Source organism: Mustela nivalis, assembly GCF_964662115.1.
Source record: "Mustela nivalis genome assembly, chromosome: 2".
Taxonomy (NCBI): Eukaryota; Metazoa; Chordata; class Mammalia; order Carnivora; family Mustelidae; genus Mustela; species Mustela nivalis.
The window spans coordinates 186,222,911-186,238,898 of NC_139021.1; the positions used below are offsets into that span (position 1 = coordinate 186,222,911).

General features: G+C 63.1%; 1 protein-coding gene across 9 annotated transcripts in view; it reads left to right on the top strand.

Moving 5' to 3' along the window:
* LRRC27 (leucine rich repeat containing 27) overlaps positions 1 to 12,239 on the top strand; it is a gene marked incomplete at its 3' end in the record, with an annotated part of 28,897 nt that extends 16,658 nt beyond the window's left edge. For 3 of the 9 annotated variants that reach the window (XM_082721556.1, XM_082721555.1, XM_082721561.1), the window contains 5 exons: positions 891 to 1,088; positions 3,454 to 3,550; positions 4,934 to 5,052; positions 6,565 to 6,694; positions 11,908 to 12,239. In XM_082721556.1, the coding sequence (XP_082577682.1) occupies positions 891 to 1,088; positions 3,454 to 3,550; positions 4,934 to 5,052; positions 6,565 to 6,694; positions 11,908 to 12,051 (688 nt within the window). Of the gene's footprint in view, positions 1 to 890; positions 1,089 to 3,453; positions 3,551 to 4,933; positions 5,053 to 5,629; positions 5,881 to 6,295; positions 6,429 to 6,564; positions 6,695 to 11,907 lie in introns of those variants that run through there. The other 6 variants (XR_014309123.1, XR_014309124.1, XM_082721557.1 and 3 more) reach the window with 6 other exon arrangements.
* Between the last annotated feature and the right edge of the window lie 3,749 nt (positions 12,240 to 15,988).

A 15,988-nucleotide genomic window follows, 5' to 3' on the forward strand; every position in this document is an offset into this window, starting at 1 on the left:
TGTTTTTGGATCTTTCCAGAGCTGTAATGTGATTTTGCAGTTAACTTCTCGGATGCCAGGCCGTGCCCGGCCAGCATTTATTGTGCCGTGCACACCGAGACTGGCTTGGGATGGTGGTTACCCAGAGCGTGGACCCCACAATGAGGCTTACACAAGAGAAGACCCAGAGTGTGTGTGTGTGTCCCTGTGCACGCAAGCGTGAACATACATGTAAAGGGAGTATTTACCGGTGAATGTAGACCATGTGTTCTCGGAGTGGGGGGAGCCTCTCCGCCGGGACAGGGATTGGGGGTGGGGGCGGGGCCGCAGAACCCTCGTGCTTGCTCTGGCTCACGGCGCCACACAGCTGAGCTCTGTGGACACAAGGACATGTGTCCAGCATGCCTGTGGGGGTCCAGCTTTGTGGACGGGCTGTTCGGACGGGTGAGCGTGCGTGGGCAGGGCCGAGCCGCATGGAGAAGTGGACGGAAACCTCGCACTTCCTGCGCGGGAGGTGTTCAGGGTTTATCACACTGTTCTTTCCCCGGTTCTGGGGCTTGAAAACTCGGTCAGGTCTGATGAACGGGTGACCATCTCGGAAGCAGGGGAAGCATGTGAGGTGGGCGCCCGGCTGTGACGCGGCCTTGACAGTCCCACGCCTGCCTCGTGGAAACCTCTCCCTCCCTGTCCTCCCCCGGTCGCGGATCTGCTTCTGAACAAGTTCGGGCGCTCGTCCTGCTGAGTCCTGGCTACCTGGCCCAAGCGCTCCGGGATTCTGCGGGTGTTTCAGAGTCGGAGCCGGCCCGCAGCCCCGGGAGCAGGGCACCCAGGCTATGGGGCCCCGGGAGGGCGGCCGCGTCGTGCCGTCTGCCCCCAGGCCCTGCTTGTCCACGGTGCATGTTGTGTTCTAGCAGGGGCCCTCCAAGGGCGAGTGTGCCTCGTGGGGGCTGGGACTGTAGGAAGAAGCTGCCCTCCGTCACCAGTGTCCTGCCGGCTCTGGCACCATCTCTGCAGCACGCCCGGCTTCCCACCAGGAGGCCCCAAGAGACCAGGACTGCGGCCATCCGTGAGCACCGGGAGAAGCAGACGGCGACAGGGCAGCAGAGACGGTGAGTGTTTGTCCGCGCCGCTGTGGTCCTGCTCCTGTGGGGGTCTGGGGCCAGGCCTGGTGGAGGCGACTTCTCTGGAGAGGGGCGGCTTCTGCTCTCCGTCTGGCTTGGTCTCGGGCCGCCGTGGACGCAGACTCGGGCTGTCCTTGCCCCGTGTCCTCCCCAGCCCGCCTGCCACCTTTTCTCTGGCTTCTTCCTTTCTCAGCCCCTCTTCCCTCCTGCCAGTCCCCTGCTCACAGCTCTGCTCTGAGGAAAGGCCACGCTGCAGATGTGCGCTCCGAGACAGCCCACTCTTGTCCCAGCTCATGGGCCGTGTCGCTGGCGGCGGCGATCCGGTCTGCCCTGTAGGAGCCCAGCTGGGGCCTGTGCTCACGGCCACCTGTGTCCTCCAGCTCCGCCAACCACCCATCTCCCCTGAGCTCTGGGCCCTGGGAGGCCGTCCAGTGTGGACTGCGTCCGTTGGACCCCAGTGCCCCTCTCCTGGCTGGGTTTGGCCAGTGGGGGCCCCAACAGGAGACTGGGGAGGAGGGAGAGAGGAAGGGTCTTTCTCCCCTGGAGCCTCCCTGTGAGTCTACCTGAGTCTCTCCTTCTGGGGCTTGGGGTGGCTGTGGCCCCATTCCAGCCCCGGGCTCCTGCTCTGGCCCTGGGGGCCGCCCGCCGCTGCCCTTGCGAACAGACCTTCCTCAGCCCTAAAATCATCCCGTGTGAGCATATTTTCTCTCAGGACCCTGATGGGGACAGACTCGCTGGCAAACGCAGTGTGTCAGCGGTGCACCTGCCTGGTCCCCCCCACCCCAGAAGACACCCTGTCCTGGGGATCCAGTCCCTTCTGTGGCAGGAGGGAGCACTCGGGCCCTCAGAGCTGCGGGCATCACAGGGCTCCCTGCTCTGGGCTGGGTGAGCCTCGGGTGTGTCTGTGCTGCACTGGGAGTCCTCGCCAGCCCGCAGGGTCACGCCGGGCCACAGGTGCCGGGCCACCACCTGGCCTGAGCTCAGGCCATCCCCCCGAGAACCCTCAAAGAGGCCCTTGGCAGGAGTCCGGGCTCCAGGGCAGGCAGGTCCTGCTGCTTCACCCCAAGCTCGCACGGCTTTGCAGGGCGGGTCTGCAGAGCGGGCACACCCGTGTGTGGGCTCACGACGGAGCCCTCCTAGAGCAAATGCATGGACTTGGCCCTGACCGCCAGGGTCCCCTCCTCCCTCGCTGCACCCCGTCTCTTAGTGGCATTTTGTGACAGTGGCCACCCCGGCACCTGCCCGTGTGGCATCTCTGCCCCTCCCGGCCCAGCCTGTGGTCCGGACGGCACACGGGACAGTGTGCAGGGCACTGGTGCCTGGGGAAACGCTGATCACGGCGGGAAGCAGGGGGCAGGGAGTCCGCTCGCCCCCCGGCATGGCCGGCTCGCGCGCTGCCCGCGGTGCCGCACTATTCCGTGGAAAGAAGCTCTTGAATTCAAGGGCAGGGGAACGCTGTCTTCTTGGTTTCCCTGCCGTCGGCCTGAGATGATGTTCCGTGGCCTCCTTGGTGGCCGCGGGCAGAGTGCTGTCCTGTTCGACTCAGCACGGCCTGCGGGCCACCGTCACACCACCCAAGAACCTCACCCCGGGGCCTCACAAAGGCTGGGTCGCTTCCGTCTCATTTCACCAAGACGCTCAGATGGAGGCCTTGTGTCCAGGGGCAAGGGGTGCGGCCGCGGAGAGTCGCGCCTGGATTTGGAGCAGCGGAGAGCCCGGCTCGGCTGAGGCAGGGGCTCGGGAACCCTGGGAGGGCGCAGCAGCGTGCTTGCAGGAGAGGAAGGCGGGGGACCCCCGAGTGTGCTGTGGGTGAGGCCCAGGGCCAGCGAGCACTTGCTGGGACCCCATCCCCCGAGCAGCCTCCAGCCAAGCCAGGGCTTGGCTTTTATGTTCAGTTCAGAAATTTCGCAAAGGTCTGGTGCTCAGCCTCACCTCTGTGCTGCGGGCAGTAAGGCAGGGGTGCTGTTGCCGGGAGGGCCCAGTGCGGGGGCAGAGGGGTGACGGTGCGGGGGTGGGTGCCATGCAGGGGGGCAGGGGGGTGACGGTGCAGGGGCGGGGGTCACTGTGCAGAGGGACACGTGGGTGATGGTGCAGGGGCAGGGAGGGGACCATGAAGGCCTTTGACACCCCAGCTGGTAGCCAGAACCTGGCCTGTTCTCTGGGGGCAGGGTCCTGATGCCAGTGCTGGCAGGGGCTGGGGGTCCTGCTTGTCCCCTTGCACGAAGCTGCAGGACAGGAGCAGACGAGCTGCTCCCGTGTGTCTGGGTGAGGGACAGAAATGGGTTTGGGGCGGAGCTCTGCTGGGGCTCTCTCGGGCTATGCCGCTAAGGTGCTGCGTGTCCCCCCGCCCCAGAGACGAGCGAGTGCTGCGGGGGTTGCGGGAGCACGCCCAGACCGGGAGGACAGCGGAGGAGGCGCCGAGGGAGCCCCTGCCTCCGTGGCAGAGTCTGGTATGGGGGCTGTGGGGGGAGGGTCCTGTCCAGCCCTGGGGCATGGTGGTCCCTGCAGTGCAGACGGAGCCTGAGGCCAGGCAACAAGCAGACCCCCTGCAGCCCAGCCACCTCCTGCTGTGCCCTCCAACCGCCCTGTGTCCTTCCCGGGGGAGGAGTCGGGTCTTTAGCCAGTGGAGGGGAGGGACAAGTACCCCCACCTAAGGCTGAGGCACACCACAGTGTCTTTTTGGGGGTCCTGGGCTGGGGCAGCCTGGGGGTCAGGGCGGGGGGCTGCGCGACGTCCCCTCTGTACCTGCACGCCAGCTCCCGGGTCGTACGGGGCACACTCCACCCTGAGTGCGCGCGACGCGGATCCCACTTAGACGCCTACGGGAGGCGGCCTGGTAAGGCCAGGGCCCGCCCTGCCCTTCTCCGCACTCCTGCACTGGCCCTGTCCTCCCCCTGCCCGACTTCCTGACAGCCGAAGGGGCGAGCCTCCTCGCAGGCAGGCACACGGAAGCACAAACACCTGCAGGTGCACACACAGGTGCACACGCACACACAGATCCCTGGGCACAGGTGCACACACAGCTGCACTGAAGACGCGCGCGCGTGCACACACACACACACATACACACACGAGATCCCCGGGCACAGGTGCGCACACAGGCACAGTCAGGTATGCACAGAGCTACACAGGCAGGGGTGCGCACAGGTGCACACACACGAGCGCACGGGTACATGCACACACCGGTACACACACAGGTGCATGCGCACGGGCACACACACACACACACACACAGGTCTGTGCCCCTGTGCTGGGGAGAAATCAGTCTTGCTCTCGGACGTCACCCCCAGGAGTGGGGGGGAATAGTCAAGATCTCTCTCTCCTCTCCACCTGGGGCCCGTGGTCGCTGAGGTCTTCACTTGGAATCGTAGTGCGCTGTGTCCCAAAAAGCCAACACTGAAGCACTGCTCTGGGGTCTTCAGCATTTATTTGTGTGGGTGCATGAGGTCCTTCATCGCCCAGCCGCGAACTCGCGACATGGGCTCGGCGAGGACGCGATCTCCCTTCTCTCGGCCTCTCAGCAGTGGGCGAGCGCTTGCACTCGCCTGAAACTCAGCAGCTGGAAACATCTGCGTCCACGGGAGGGACTTGGGGCCTGTCATACACGTGACCGAACTTCGGGCAGGGACCCACTTCCTGGCCCTCCTGGCATCCCCGGGCCTGCTACCCTGCTCTCCCACGGCCCGCGTCTGGCCGACTGGGGCAGGAGTGGGTGGCGCGTGGCTTCCTTGAGACCGCTGCCCGTGGAGGCAGGATGGGCACCGCCGGGCACCGGGCTCTGTGTGGACAGCAGTGCTCCCGCAGATTCCTGAAAACATCTGATGTTCTCCCAGGTGAGGTCAAAGATTCCTGTTGCCGTGGGTCTGGTAGACAGTGAGAAGACGCCGGCAGATCCGTCTGGAAAAGTGAGGTCAAGCAGAGAGAAGTCATCAAAAGCAAGTAAAGACAAGAGGTTGGTACCCAGGGTCCAAGTCACGCAGACGCCCCCACCGTGCAGTGCTCCTGGGCAGCTGCCGAGGGCCCGGCCACCTGCCTGCTCCAGGGAGTGGGGGCGGTGCCTACGCTCCCCTGCAGCGACCATGGCTGCTGGGGGGCCTGCGTCTCTGTCGTCACCCGTGTTCACGCTGCGGGGGCGTGCTCACTCAGTCCCGATGCCGACCTAGCGTGTGGCCCCCGGGAATGCCCGCTGAGCCCCGCACCCGTCCGCAGCCGCTGCCAGGCGCGGCTGGCGCGGTGACCCACCCGAACTAAATCTGTGCACACGAGGCACTGAGCTATGATTCCACCGCTCCACACCCAGCACCTCCCCCCAGACTCGCCGGGGGCCACGGGCAGCCGGGGACACTGCTGGAAGACCCGGGGCTTGGGCACTGTCTCCTGGGCCCCTCGTGCTTCTCCAGCTGCTCCCTTCTGACCTGCACCAGCCCCACTCTGGGCACCAAAAGCCCAAGTGGAAGTGAGCTGTGGGTGTGTGGAGCCTTGCCAGGGGACCGGCCCGACCGCTGGCCTACACATGCTGTGTGTTCCAGGGCGCTGCACACTCGGCGTGACGCGAGAGGCCTGGGGCGCATGAACTGTGAAGGGCTATTCTTTCTGGGGAGTTATGCCTCCTTCGTGCCTAGAACACTTGGGGACAGTCTCGCCGGTCTGCACATGGGATGAACCTCCGGCCACGTGGAGTGACTTAGATGAACACGGAGAGGGAGCTGCCCCTTCACAGCTCATGAGTGTCACTGTCAGAGAGCCCCGGCCTCCGACCACCCTGTAGTCAGGGTCAGAGGTGTGGACACTCGAGGTCTCTGTGGGGCAGGGTTGGGGGGGCTGCTGGGAGGAGCTTGCCAAGCCAGCATAGACCCTGCTGCAGGGGTGGGGCCGGGCCGTCAGGGAGGGACCCGGCCAGGGGGAGCTGGTTGCATTCCCAGCAGACTCAGTGCCGGCTCCACAGCCAGGGTGCACGCCGGGCACTGCCGCCCCTGCCGCACGCCCTCCAGAAGGCTCTGCCCTCTCAGTGTTCTCGTATTTAAAGACAAGAATGTGTATCATCCGAACCCCTGATGTTGGCAGAGCCAATGTGTCTAAAATCCTGGTCTAGTGCATCCTGTTTAAGGATCTGCTACAACTCTGTGTTTCCTACAAAAACAGAGACCTTCCCCTGCGTGTAGCTTTCGGTCCTGAACGTGTCGTTTCTTACCTAGACTTGAAGTTGACAACATAGTGTGTGTTCTCGCCGCTTCTAAACACCTAGGCCTGCCCGAGCTGCTGCCTGAAGGGGGAACAGGTGGCCTCTCGTGGCCTCTCGTGGCCCCACCGTGACTGCGCCGTCGCGCGTCATGACTGTTCCTGAGTCCCGGGACCACGGGTGGCCTGGAGGGAAAAGCAACATGTTCTCCCCTGTGTGGGCAGAGGAGTCGCTGCGACTCGACACGACGTGTAAAGTCCTCGCCCTCACCCTTCGCGTCCCCAGCGCCCTCCGAGAGGGGTGTCCGGAAGAAAACCCGAAACAGCAGCCTCAGAAAGCACACGAGCGCAGAGGACGGTTTCAGGGGATGGAGCTCCTCGAGGAAATCGGGCCTGGCGCACGGGATTGGGAGGATGTGAGTATTTGTTGGCTGTGGGTAAAAATAAACTGTTCGGGAAGAATCTGGGAACGAGCCACACCTTTCATAGCACGTGTTCTCTCCGATCGCGGGACCGTTTCCCGGCTTGCCCGGGATCCCGGTTAGAGGACAGGGGAGTGTTTCCACGGCAACCGAGCCCACAGATGCATTGTGCCACCACCTGATCAGTGGAGACGCTAGGGACACGCCTGTGGGGTCCTCGCGGACGCTTCGTGCCCAGCAGAGCCTGGTGGGGCCGTGAGAGATGCGGCCAGGCCGCAGGCTCGCCGGTGTTGGTGTGGTGCGGAGTGCGGAGGCCGGCCTCTTCTTACGCAGCCGCTGGCCATGTGCATCCGTCTGCAGGTCCTGGTAGGTGCCTGCGGTGTGTGCAGAAGGGGTCGGGGTCGTGAGAGCGACGGCGGCTTCCCACCCTGAACGACGCGGTTACCCACCCAGGTGCTCCCTCCCTAGAGTGACTGACTCAGACAGTCTGTGTGGGCTGACCCAGACGCTTCCGTGCCCTTGCTGCCCACGGGTGTAGGAGAGCCTGCCTGCTCTCCCCGGCCGCCCGCGCTCTGGCCTGCGGGTCTCACCCCTAATGCAGCGGCTCCGCACCGAAGCTGCCCGCAGAGCCCGTCAGACGGCTCCATTGTCACCTGTCTCCGTGGGCCCGGTGTGGGGCAGGGGAAGAGGGAGTGCAGGCAGAGAGCCAGGGCCGTGCCATGGGGGTCCCCCCATCAGACTCTCCCCTCCTCTCAGAATCTTTTCCTTCCCAGCCCAGAGAACTGTTCCTGCCCTCGGGTCAGCTTTATTCTCTCCAGATCCGTTGTCTACAGCTGTAACCTCCTCCTTAAATACCCCGAACCCGACCTACGGCTTCTAAACGTCTGTGTCTCAAGCTTCACATTGTGGAGCGAAAGTCTGTTTGGTGTTAGGAAGAGCTCTGTGTTCACAAGCCTGATAACCTAACATGAAATGGGCCAGTTCCCAGAAAGACGCCACCTGCCAGAGCCCACACAAGAAGGACTAGATGATCTGAATGGATGGCTAGCCATTAAAGAAATTGAATCAGTAATAATTTTCCACTGGGTTCGCTGGTGAATTCTATCAAACATTTAAGGAAGAAATCATACCTGTTCTCTATAATCCCTTCCAGAAAACACAGACAGAGAAAAAAAATCATCATTCATTCCATGAAGCGTGCTTTTCCCTGATATCAGAACAAAGGTGTCACATGAGAGAAGAACTACAGTTTCTCCCGAACGTTGATGCAAAAATCCTCAAAAAGGGGCGCCTGGTGGCTCAGTGGGTTAAGCCTCTGCCTCCAGCTCGGGTCGTGATCTCAGGGTCTTGGGATCGAGTCCCGATTTGGGCTCTCTGCTCAGCGGGGAGCTTGCTTCCTTCTCTCTCTCTGCCTACTTGTGATCTCTCTCTCTGTCAAATAAATAAATAAAATCTTTTTTAAAAATCCTAAAAAAATTAGCAAATGAAACTTAACATATAACAAGAATTAAGACACCATGACCAAGTGCCGTTTATCCCAGGTGTGCAAGGGTGATTCAGCGTTTGAAGGTGAATTTATGTAACAATAAAGAAGAGAAATAACATGATCGTGTTAGTGGTGCAGAAAGAAACATTTGACAAAACCAACGCCTATCTGTGATAACAGCTTTCAGCAAACAAGGAAACCAGTGGAACTTCCTCGACTTAATACAGTGAACTTCCTCGTACAGCCACAGTGAATGTCATCCTTCGTGGTGAGAAACTAGAACCACCCTTTCCCCTGAAGGTCAGGAACAAGGCAGGGACGTCGCTTCGGAACATCTCTCCAGCATCATGTGGGAAGTCCTAGCTTTTGCAACAAGACAAGAAAAGTAACAGATACACAGATTAAGAAGCAAGAGCTACAACTGTTTTTGTTTTCAAATGACATCATTGTCTATGTAGAAAACCCAAAAGAATTGACAAAAAATTCCTGCAACTGAGAAGTGGTCATGGCAACATTGCAGGGTCTAAGATTAATATATAATAGCCAATTGCTTACCAGTACATCCGCAACTGAGTGGGATTTGAATTTAAGAACCTGGTGCTAGATACAAATCTAACAAAATATGTCAGGATCCATCCGAGAAAACAAAACTCTGATGCCAAAATCAAAGAACCAAGTGAGTGGAGAGGCATCCCATGTTCATGGATGGGGAGACCAGAGATTCAACACCGTCCCAGTCAAGAGCCCAGCAAGCTGTGCTGCGGCTGTCGACAACCGATGCTGACGTTTGGATGCAGAGGACACACGGACTCAGAATCACACGGACACTGAAGGGGAGGCACAAGGTCAGAGACTGGCGTTCCCCGGCCTCAAGGCTCCCTGCGAAGTGCGGTAATCAGGACGGTGTGGCGTTGGTGAAAAAGTAGACAGACGGGCCAGTGGGTCAGAGAAACAGACCCAGGCAGTGGGGCAGTGACTGCCGTTCGACGGAGCGAAGGCGGCGTCTTCGGCAGACGGTGCTGGGACACGTGCGAGACAAGGAGTTGAGAGCCAGACCGCGCACCTTCACGGAAGCTGACCCAAAACACATCACAGACCGAAAGGTAAGACGTGAAAAGGCAACACTGGGAAATACAACAGGAGAAAGGGCAGGTGACCTCGGGTTGGCAGGGAGTTTTTACATAGAACAACACCAAAGGTATTGCACAAAAAATTGATAACTTCTTTTAAAATATAAAATGTTTTCTCTACGAAAGATGCTGTGAAAAGAACAAGACAAGACAGAAACTTGGAAAAAATACTTGTAAAACACATCACTGGATAAAGGGCTGCTACCCAGACTGTAGAAAGAAAACAGAGCTCAAGCATCTGGTCTGAGCAGACGCCTCACCAAAAAAGATGCAGAGGCATGACGTGCTAGAAAAGATGCCGCTAGTGCACGTCATTAGGGGACTGCACGTTAAAAGGAAGAGATAGCACTCGCATGCGTGCGGACGGCTCTAACCCTAGTCACTGACCCGCCAGAGGCCGGTGAGGGTACGAGCAGCAGCAGCAGCTCTCGTTCACCGCTGGTGGGGACGCGGGACGTCCCAAGTGCCAGCACTTGGGACAACAGTTTGGTAATTTGTTACAGAATCAAATGTACTCTTACCTGGAGACTCAGCAGTTGTGCTCCTTGGCAGTTACCTGAAGAGCTGAAAACTTCGGTCCCTGCTAAAGCTGCTCACGGATGTCTGCAGCAGCTTTACTCCGTCACGAGGAACAGTCGAGACACCCTGTCTGCGGGTCCCACGGAATGTCATCTGGTGTTAAAAAGGAATGAGCTACCATGCCATAGAGAGACCTGAGGGAACCACAAATGCACGTTACCAGGTGAGAGAGCCAAGCGGAGAAGGTGACGGCTGTATGACGTTCTGGAAAAGGCCCGACTCTGCAGACACAGGGGGACCGGTGGTTGCCGGGAGGGAGGAGCAGGGCGCTCAGGGCAGCGGAGCCACTGTGACCGCGCAGTGACGGACACCTGCCACTGTCCAACACAAGAGTGAGCCCTGGCAGGCACTGCGGACCCCAGGTGACAACACACCCCGTCAGTTCCTGGACCATGACCAATGTCCCGGCGGGGGTCCATGAAGGCGGCTCTGCAGGAAGGAAGCCTCTGCTTTCTGATCTGAAACTGAGACCTGAGATTGCTGACGGGAGGAGGGCGCACGGGAAGGGCCGGGAGAGAGGAGCCGGAGTGGACTCCTCCCCGGGGGGCGGGGGGAGTGCTGTGCTCCAGTCCCCAGGCCAGGGGCCCGCAGAGGACCGGGGCATTCGCGGGCGGGGTCGCAGACACAGCACTTTCCACACAGCTTTCCTCGGGAAGCCACCGCAGAACGCGTTTCTCCAAACAAGGCAGCAGAGCGGGAAAGAGGAGTAGATATTCCAGAACAAAAGACGCCGACCAAGAGAGCGCCTGGGAGCCCCCAGGCCACCCACTGTGCGGGTCACCAGGCCGGAGTGCGGCGGCGAGGAGCCTGCAGGGTGTCTCCTGGGCAGGCAGAGGAGGCTGAGCACCCGGCCAAGGGCGGAGGACATCGCGGACGCCGTCACGGGTGTGTCAAAGACGAGGGAAGCCTTCCGAAGGAGCAGTTCTTAATCCACAGACAATCCATGGCCGATTTCTGCAGGGAAGAAGCGGTCTGTGGTGGACACCGCTGGATGGGCAGCAGCTACAGTCGCCCCGGGGGCAAGCCCGGTGCCCCCTCGCGGGGCGTGTGATCTCTGGGGGCGCAGTAAGGGTCATCGTTCCCGGGAGAACCCACACGGCGCACACAGCATGTACTAGTGGCCGCGGCTCTGGCCAGTAGTGGGCTCTTCGCGAAGTTTGGGGCAATGAAGAGTTACCGGCGGATTTGGGGCTGTGCAGGGCTGGCGCCCCGAATCCCACGTGCCACAGTGGGCAGGTGAGAGCTCTCCCAGTCTTCGTGACATTGCCTGAACGTCCCCGTCACCCCCGGCTGTGACGGCTCTATGCGCAGGGACCTCCTGTGCTGGGCTGCAGGCGGCGTCCAGGTCACACCCCAGGGAGGCCGAACAGAGGAACACGGGAGCTCGGAGGACGGGCCCCTCCTTGGGGGATGGGACAGGCACAGTGCAGCAAACACAGGTTCCCACTGGCCAGCATGTCTCAGGGCAGAGGCAGGAAAGACCTGCTCCGCCATGCTGGCCACTCCGTCCCCCCAAAGGCCCAGTGGACTGGCGAGGAACGTGGGATCTCCCTCAGCGGTCAGGGACCCCGGGTCCTGTGGCTGTGTCTGTGGGGCGAGGGGGCAGTTGCAGCCCTGCCCTCCCGGGTCAGGCATGATCGGGAGGGGGACCCTGGGCAGGGAGGGGGCGGACCCTGGCCATGCGAGCAGGAGAGCCTCTATCCCTCCGTCACCGGGCGCTTACTCCAACAGCTGCCGGCCAAGGGGCCAGGCAGGACCCTGACGGGGACCCCAGGAGGAGCAGCTCACGGCTGACCAAAGAGACCGTTGTCCTCCGAGGGACAGAGGGCGTGCTCAGCTGGCCCCGCTGCTCAGCAGCCCCGGGATGAGTAGGCCCCTCGGGGAAGGCGGGCTCCGGCTCCGGGGCCAGAGTGCTGCTGGCCTGTGCGCCGGTCCGTGCGTCTGGACCGCAGCCCTGCCTTCGCGCAGGCCCCGCAGCCCGCTCACTCTCACCCCTCCCTTTCTCCCAAAAGGCTAGAAAGCCGCAGGACGAAGCGAGGCACGTGAGCCTGGGGCCGACTTGGACGCGAAGCCGCCGGCTGGGCGCTCTCGCCGGACACCGGCCACTCTGGCCGCCTGCCTCCCGGCCTTGCGGTACGTGGTGTGGACTGAAGTAGTCTGCGTCCGAGGACCCCGACAGACGCTTGTGCCGGAACCTTCAGTCCCGCTCCGGAGCTCACCGGGGCCCCTTCCACGGGCGTCCGGGGGGTCCGACACCACCAGGGCTGCCTCACGGCCTCGTCTGCGGCTCTTTGGAGGCTGTGCAGGGTTTAAGCTGGAATAAAAGAGAGTCTGCGAACCGGCCGCGCGATTTTCCCTCCCGGGCCCCTGTCTCTGCCCATCAGGCGGGCGGCGTGTTTGCGTGTCAGCCTCTGTGCCCCGCACCCCTGCCGCCCCGGTCACCCATGTGACCTCGTGTCCGCGGACTCCTGCGTTTCGGCGGAGGGAGGGTTGGAGGTCCGTGAGCGCCCTCCCTGCCCCCCAGCCCCTACACTGCTCCTCTCCCGCGGCCTCCCTTTCCTGCTGGCGCACCTCGGCCCCCGCCCTGTGCAGCCAGCCTCACCCACGCCGGGCAGGCCCGGCCCGGGTTTGTCTCTGCAGGGCCGGCTGGTTGAGCGTTAAATTCCAGGCCTTAACCTTGAAAATGTCCTTCATTTGACTTCTCAGCTCCTTGACCTCTGGGTGGGAGGGAGGTGGTTAGACCAGGCCTTGGGTCCAGTGACCCCCACCAGACCCTGGTGTGCTGTTCCCGTGCCGCTGCCCTTGAGGGGACCAGCACCAGCTCATTTCTCACCCGGGGACCCCACACAGCCTCCAGAGCTGGCCCCACCCCCAAGCTCCACACAGGGGCAGCGAGTGGATTGGCCTAGAGGGGAGGGAGCCTGGGGCAGAGGCCGCCGTCCCGGGGCCACTCCTCACCCCTCCCTTGGCTTAGCCAGCGGTCTCCTTCTCCCTCCTCCTAAGAACTGTTGGGGTGACGGTCCACGTGGCCAGCGCGCAGAGCCTACTGGCTGTGCCTTGCAACGCTGCAGGAGTTCGGGGCAGTAGGGGTCAAACTAGAGGCCTGTCCTAGCTTGGCCCTGCTCCTGACCCGGGCCTTGTAGACTTGGCCTAGGGCAGGGGAGCCCTTCCTGGCCCCTGACGGACATCTTGGTGCCCCCCCTGCTGCGTGATCAGGTCTCCCCTTCCCTAGTTCCTGCGCCTGACGGCCTGGATGGTGTGTCCTAGGACCCCCTCCTCTGCCCCGCAGCCCTGGGAGGGGGAGGGAGGAAGAGGTGAAGGAAGGGCCAGGAGGCCCCCGGCAGGGAGCAGAGGTTGTGCTGGGAGCTGGGACGGTGGGGCCCGTGGCCAGGTGTCCCCACCCGGGCCTGCTCCCGGAGCAGAGCCATGGCCCCGCGCACATACCCAGCAGGTCTCGGGGCCGTGACCCCAGCTTTCCTGCAGGTGGCGCCTCGGGTTGGTTCTGGGGCTCGGCGGCCGGCAGGGCAGAGGCTGGGCTCTCCCGGGGCACACACCAAGGAGGGCGACTGCCTGCCCGCAGCCCGGGGCAGGGCCACCCCATAGGCCGTCGTCGGGGGCGTCGGCCCGCCCACCTCGACCAGGCGCCTGCATTGTGACATCCTAGGCTTCCTCAGAGGCCGGGGCCTCGGGAGGGTCATGCCTGGCCCACGGCTGGGGCCCCTCTCTTCCCACCAGCCACCATGCTGTCGGGAGCACGCGCCCTTTGCTGTCCCCCACGTGGCCACCAGCCAGCCCAGGAGAAATGCTCCTGCCCCCGCACCCGGGTCTCAGAAGCCCCCGGTGTGGCAGCGTGGCCAAGACGTGGCCACAGGCCTCGTGGGCAGAGGTACTTTCAGGTAAGCACAGCTGGTGCTCAGGGTCGGGGCACGGCTGGCTGCTGAGAGGGGCCGGACCAGACCGAGGCTGTCTGCAGCGTGAGGGTCAGGGCGGCGCCCAGGCCGAGTCTAACGGAGGTCCTGCCGCGTCAGCAGGGGCTGGTGGTGCTGCTGGACTGGGTGGGGTGGCCGTGGGGCGCACGGGCCGCTGGGGCTGCTGGCGTCTGTCCTCTCGGGCGTCCAGACGGAGGCTGGCTCTTTGCACCATCCCCACAGGGCAGAACGGTCTCGGGGCTCGGGGCTGCGTGTGTCCCCGTCCACAGAAAGGCACGTTATGGGGCTGGGAGCAGTTGGCCCTGTCCCTGCGGAGCCAGAGCTCACTGGGAAAATACCCCCTACCTCCCAGCATGAGACCATGACCTCCATTTCTCCCTGCTGGGGAACGCTGGAGGTGGAGGCCTGCCATGCCCGGGCCCGTGCTCCCGGCCGGGCCCGTCCACTCCTCCCCGTGGGGCCCGCATCCCCGTGCTCCCGGCCGGGCCCGTCCACTCCTCCCCGTGGGGCCCGCATCCCCGTGCTCCCGGCCGGGCCCGTCCACTCCTCCCCGTGGGGCCCGCATCCCCGTGCTCCCGGCCGGGCCCGTCCACTCCTCCCCGTGGGGCCCGCATCCCCGTGCTCGCGGCGGGGCCCCGTTCTCGTCCTCCTGGTGAGATGCGGTCGTTGGGTCGCCGTATGAAGCGCGGTGCAGACGTGGGGGACCCGACCTCCAGGGCTGGCCAGAGGTTTTCCGCTGTCACCGCAGGAAGGTTGGGTGTGTGCCTGGGAATGCTGTCTCCGAAGGACCAGCACAGGTCCCTCCTTGCGATACTGCCCCCCCACTGACCTTCTGGGCGTGGGCGAGGGGGTACCTGCCTGGAGGGGACCTCGGGAGGCCTGGGGGCTGAGAGCAGGAGGCATGCGGAGCCCTCAGCGAGATGGGCTGTGAGGACATCTCTGAGCTCTGAGAGCTGTAACTCGGCGGTCACTTACAACGCGTTCTGTGGGGAAGAGCAGATGCTCTGGCGGACAGACGCCCCGCTTTCTGGTGTGGGGCCTGCCGAGGACCACAGCACAGAACGTGCCTGATGAGGGTAATGGGCGTCAGGAGAATGAGGGCCCAGGAGGCCGCCGGGGGCCTCTCGCTGCGGGTCATGTGGTGGTCATTGGTGAGAAGATGCGGCAAGGTGGGGGGTGCCCCGGCCGTCAGGACACCCCAGGAGACGCCCCGCACGACTAACTCACGTCTCCGTGCCGTGCCTCCAGAACGCTGTGCCACGTTCCAACATCTGGGTCTGGGTCCGGGTGCCGGCGGCTTCCAGAGGCTGAGCCGCCCCCAGGGCTGGAGCCCACTGTCCTTGAGAGTCCCCGTTTCTGTTCCCTCTGCGGGCACAGTCCCACCTGGCGGGACCCCAGGCCCACAGTCCCGGCTTGTCACTCCGCCTGCCAACCCCCCACCCCAGGGGCTAGCGAGGCTCCTGCGCATCAGGCTCTGCGGGGCTGTTTCTCGGGGGTGGGGGGCGCTGCTGCCTGGACAAGCAAACCCTGAGGGGCACTGAGGAGAGACAGAATGACCGCCCAGCAAGTGCTGCCGCTGCTGAGACAAGGGACAGGGCTGGGGCCCTGGGGGTGGGGGGGGGCTGTCCTGTGGGAGGAGGGGCCAGGAGGAGGACACTGGCCTTGGGACCGGCAGGAGGCAGGGCTCGGCTGTGGGTATGCAGGCACGACGCCAGCAGGGAGCCGGGGCAAATCCGGGAGAACCTCTAAAGATCAGCACCAGAGGGGACAGGGACAGGGACACAGAGATTAGCCCCTGCCTGGAGCCCCTCCCGCCAGCTCAGGTCACTCAGCTCAGCTCAGAGAGGGTGATGGATGGTTTCTGTCCCCCGTCACGCCACTCCCCTGCACTTCTGGCCAGGATTGCCAGCCCTGGTGACTCTGCTGGGGCCCTGGGCAGGCCAGGCCAAGGGCTTGGCACTGGGCAGGCCTGGGGGAGGCCCCAGTGCATGGGGCAGAAAGCAGAGGCTTTAGGAACAAAGTCCAGGGACGGAGGGAGGAGGCTGCCGCCCTGTTTTCCCTTAGCTGGGGGTCACTCCATAGCTCTCCCATGGCCCTGCTAGGCAGCTCATGGTGGGCAAGCCACCCTCAGTCCCTGCTGCCTGGGGCCAGTCTGTCTAGAACC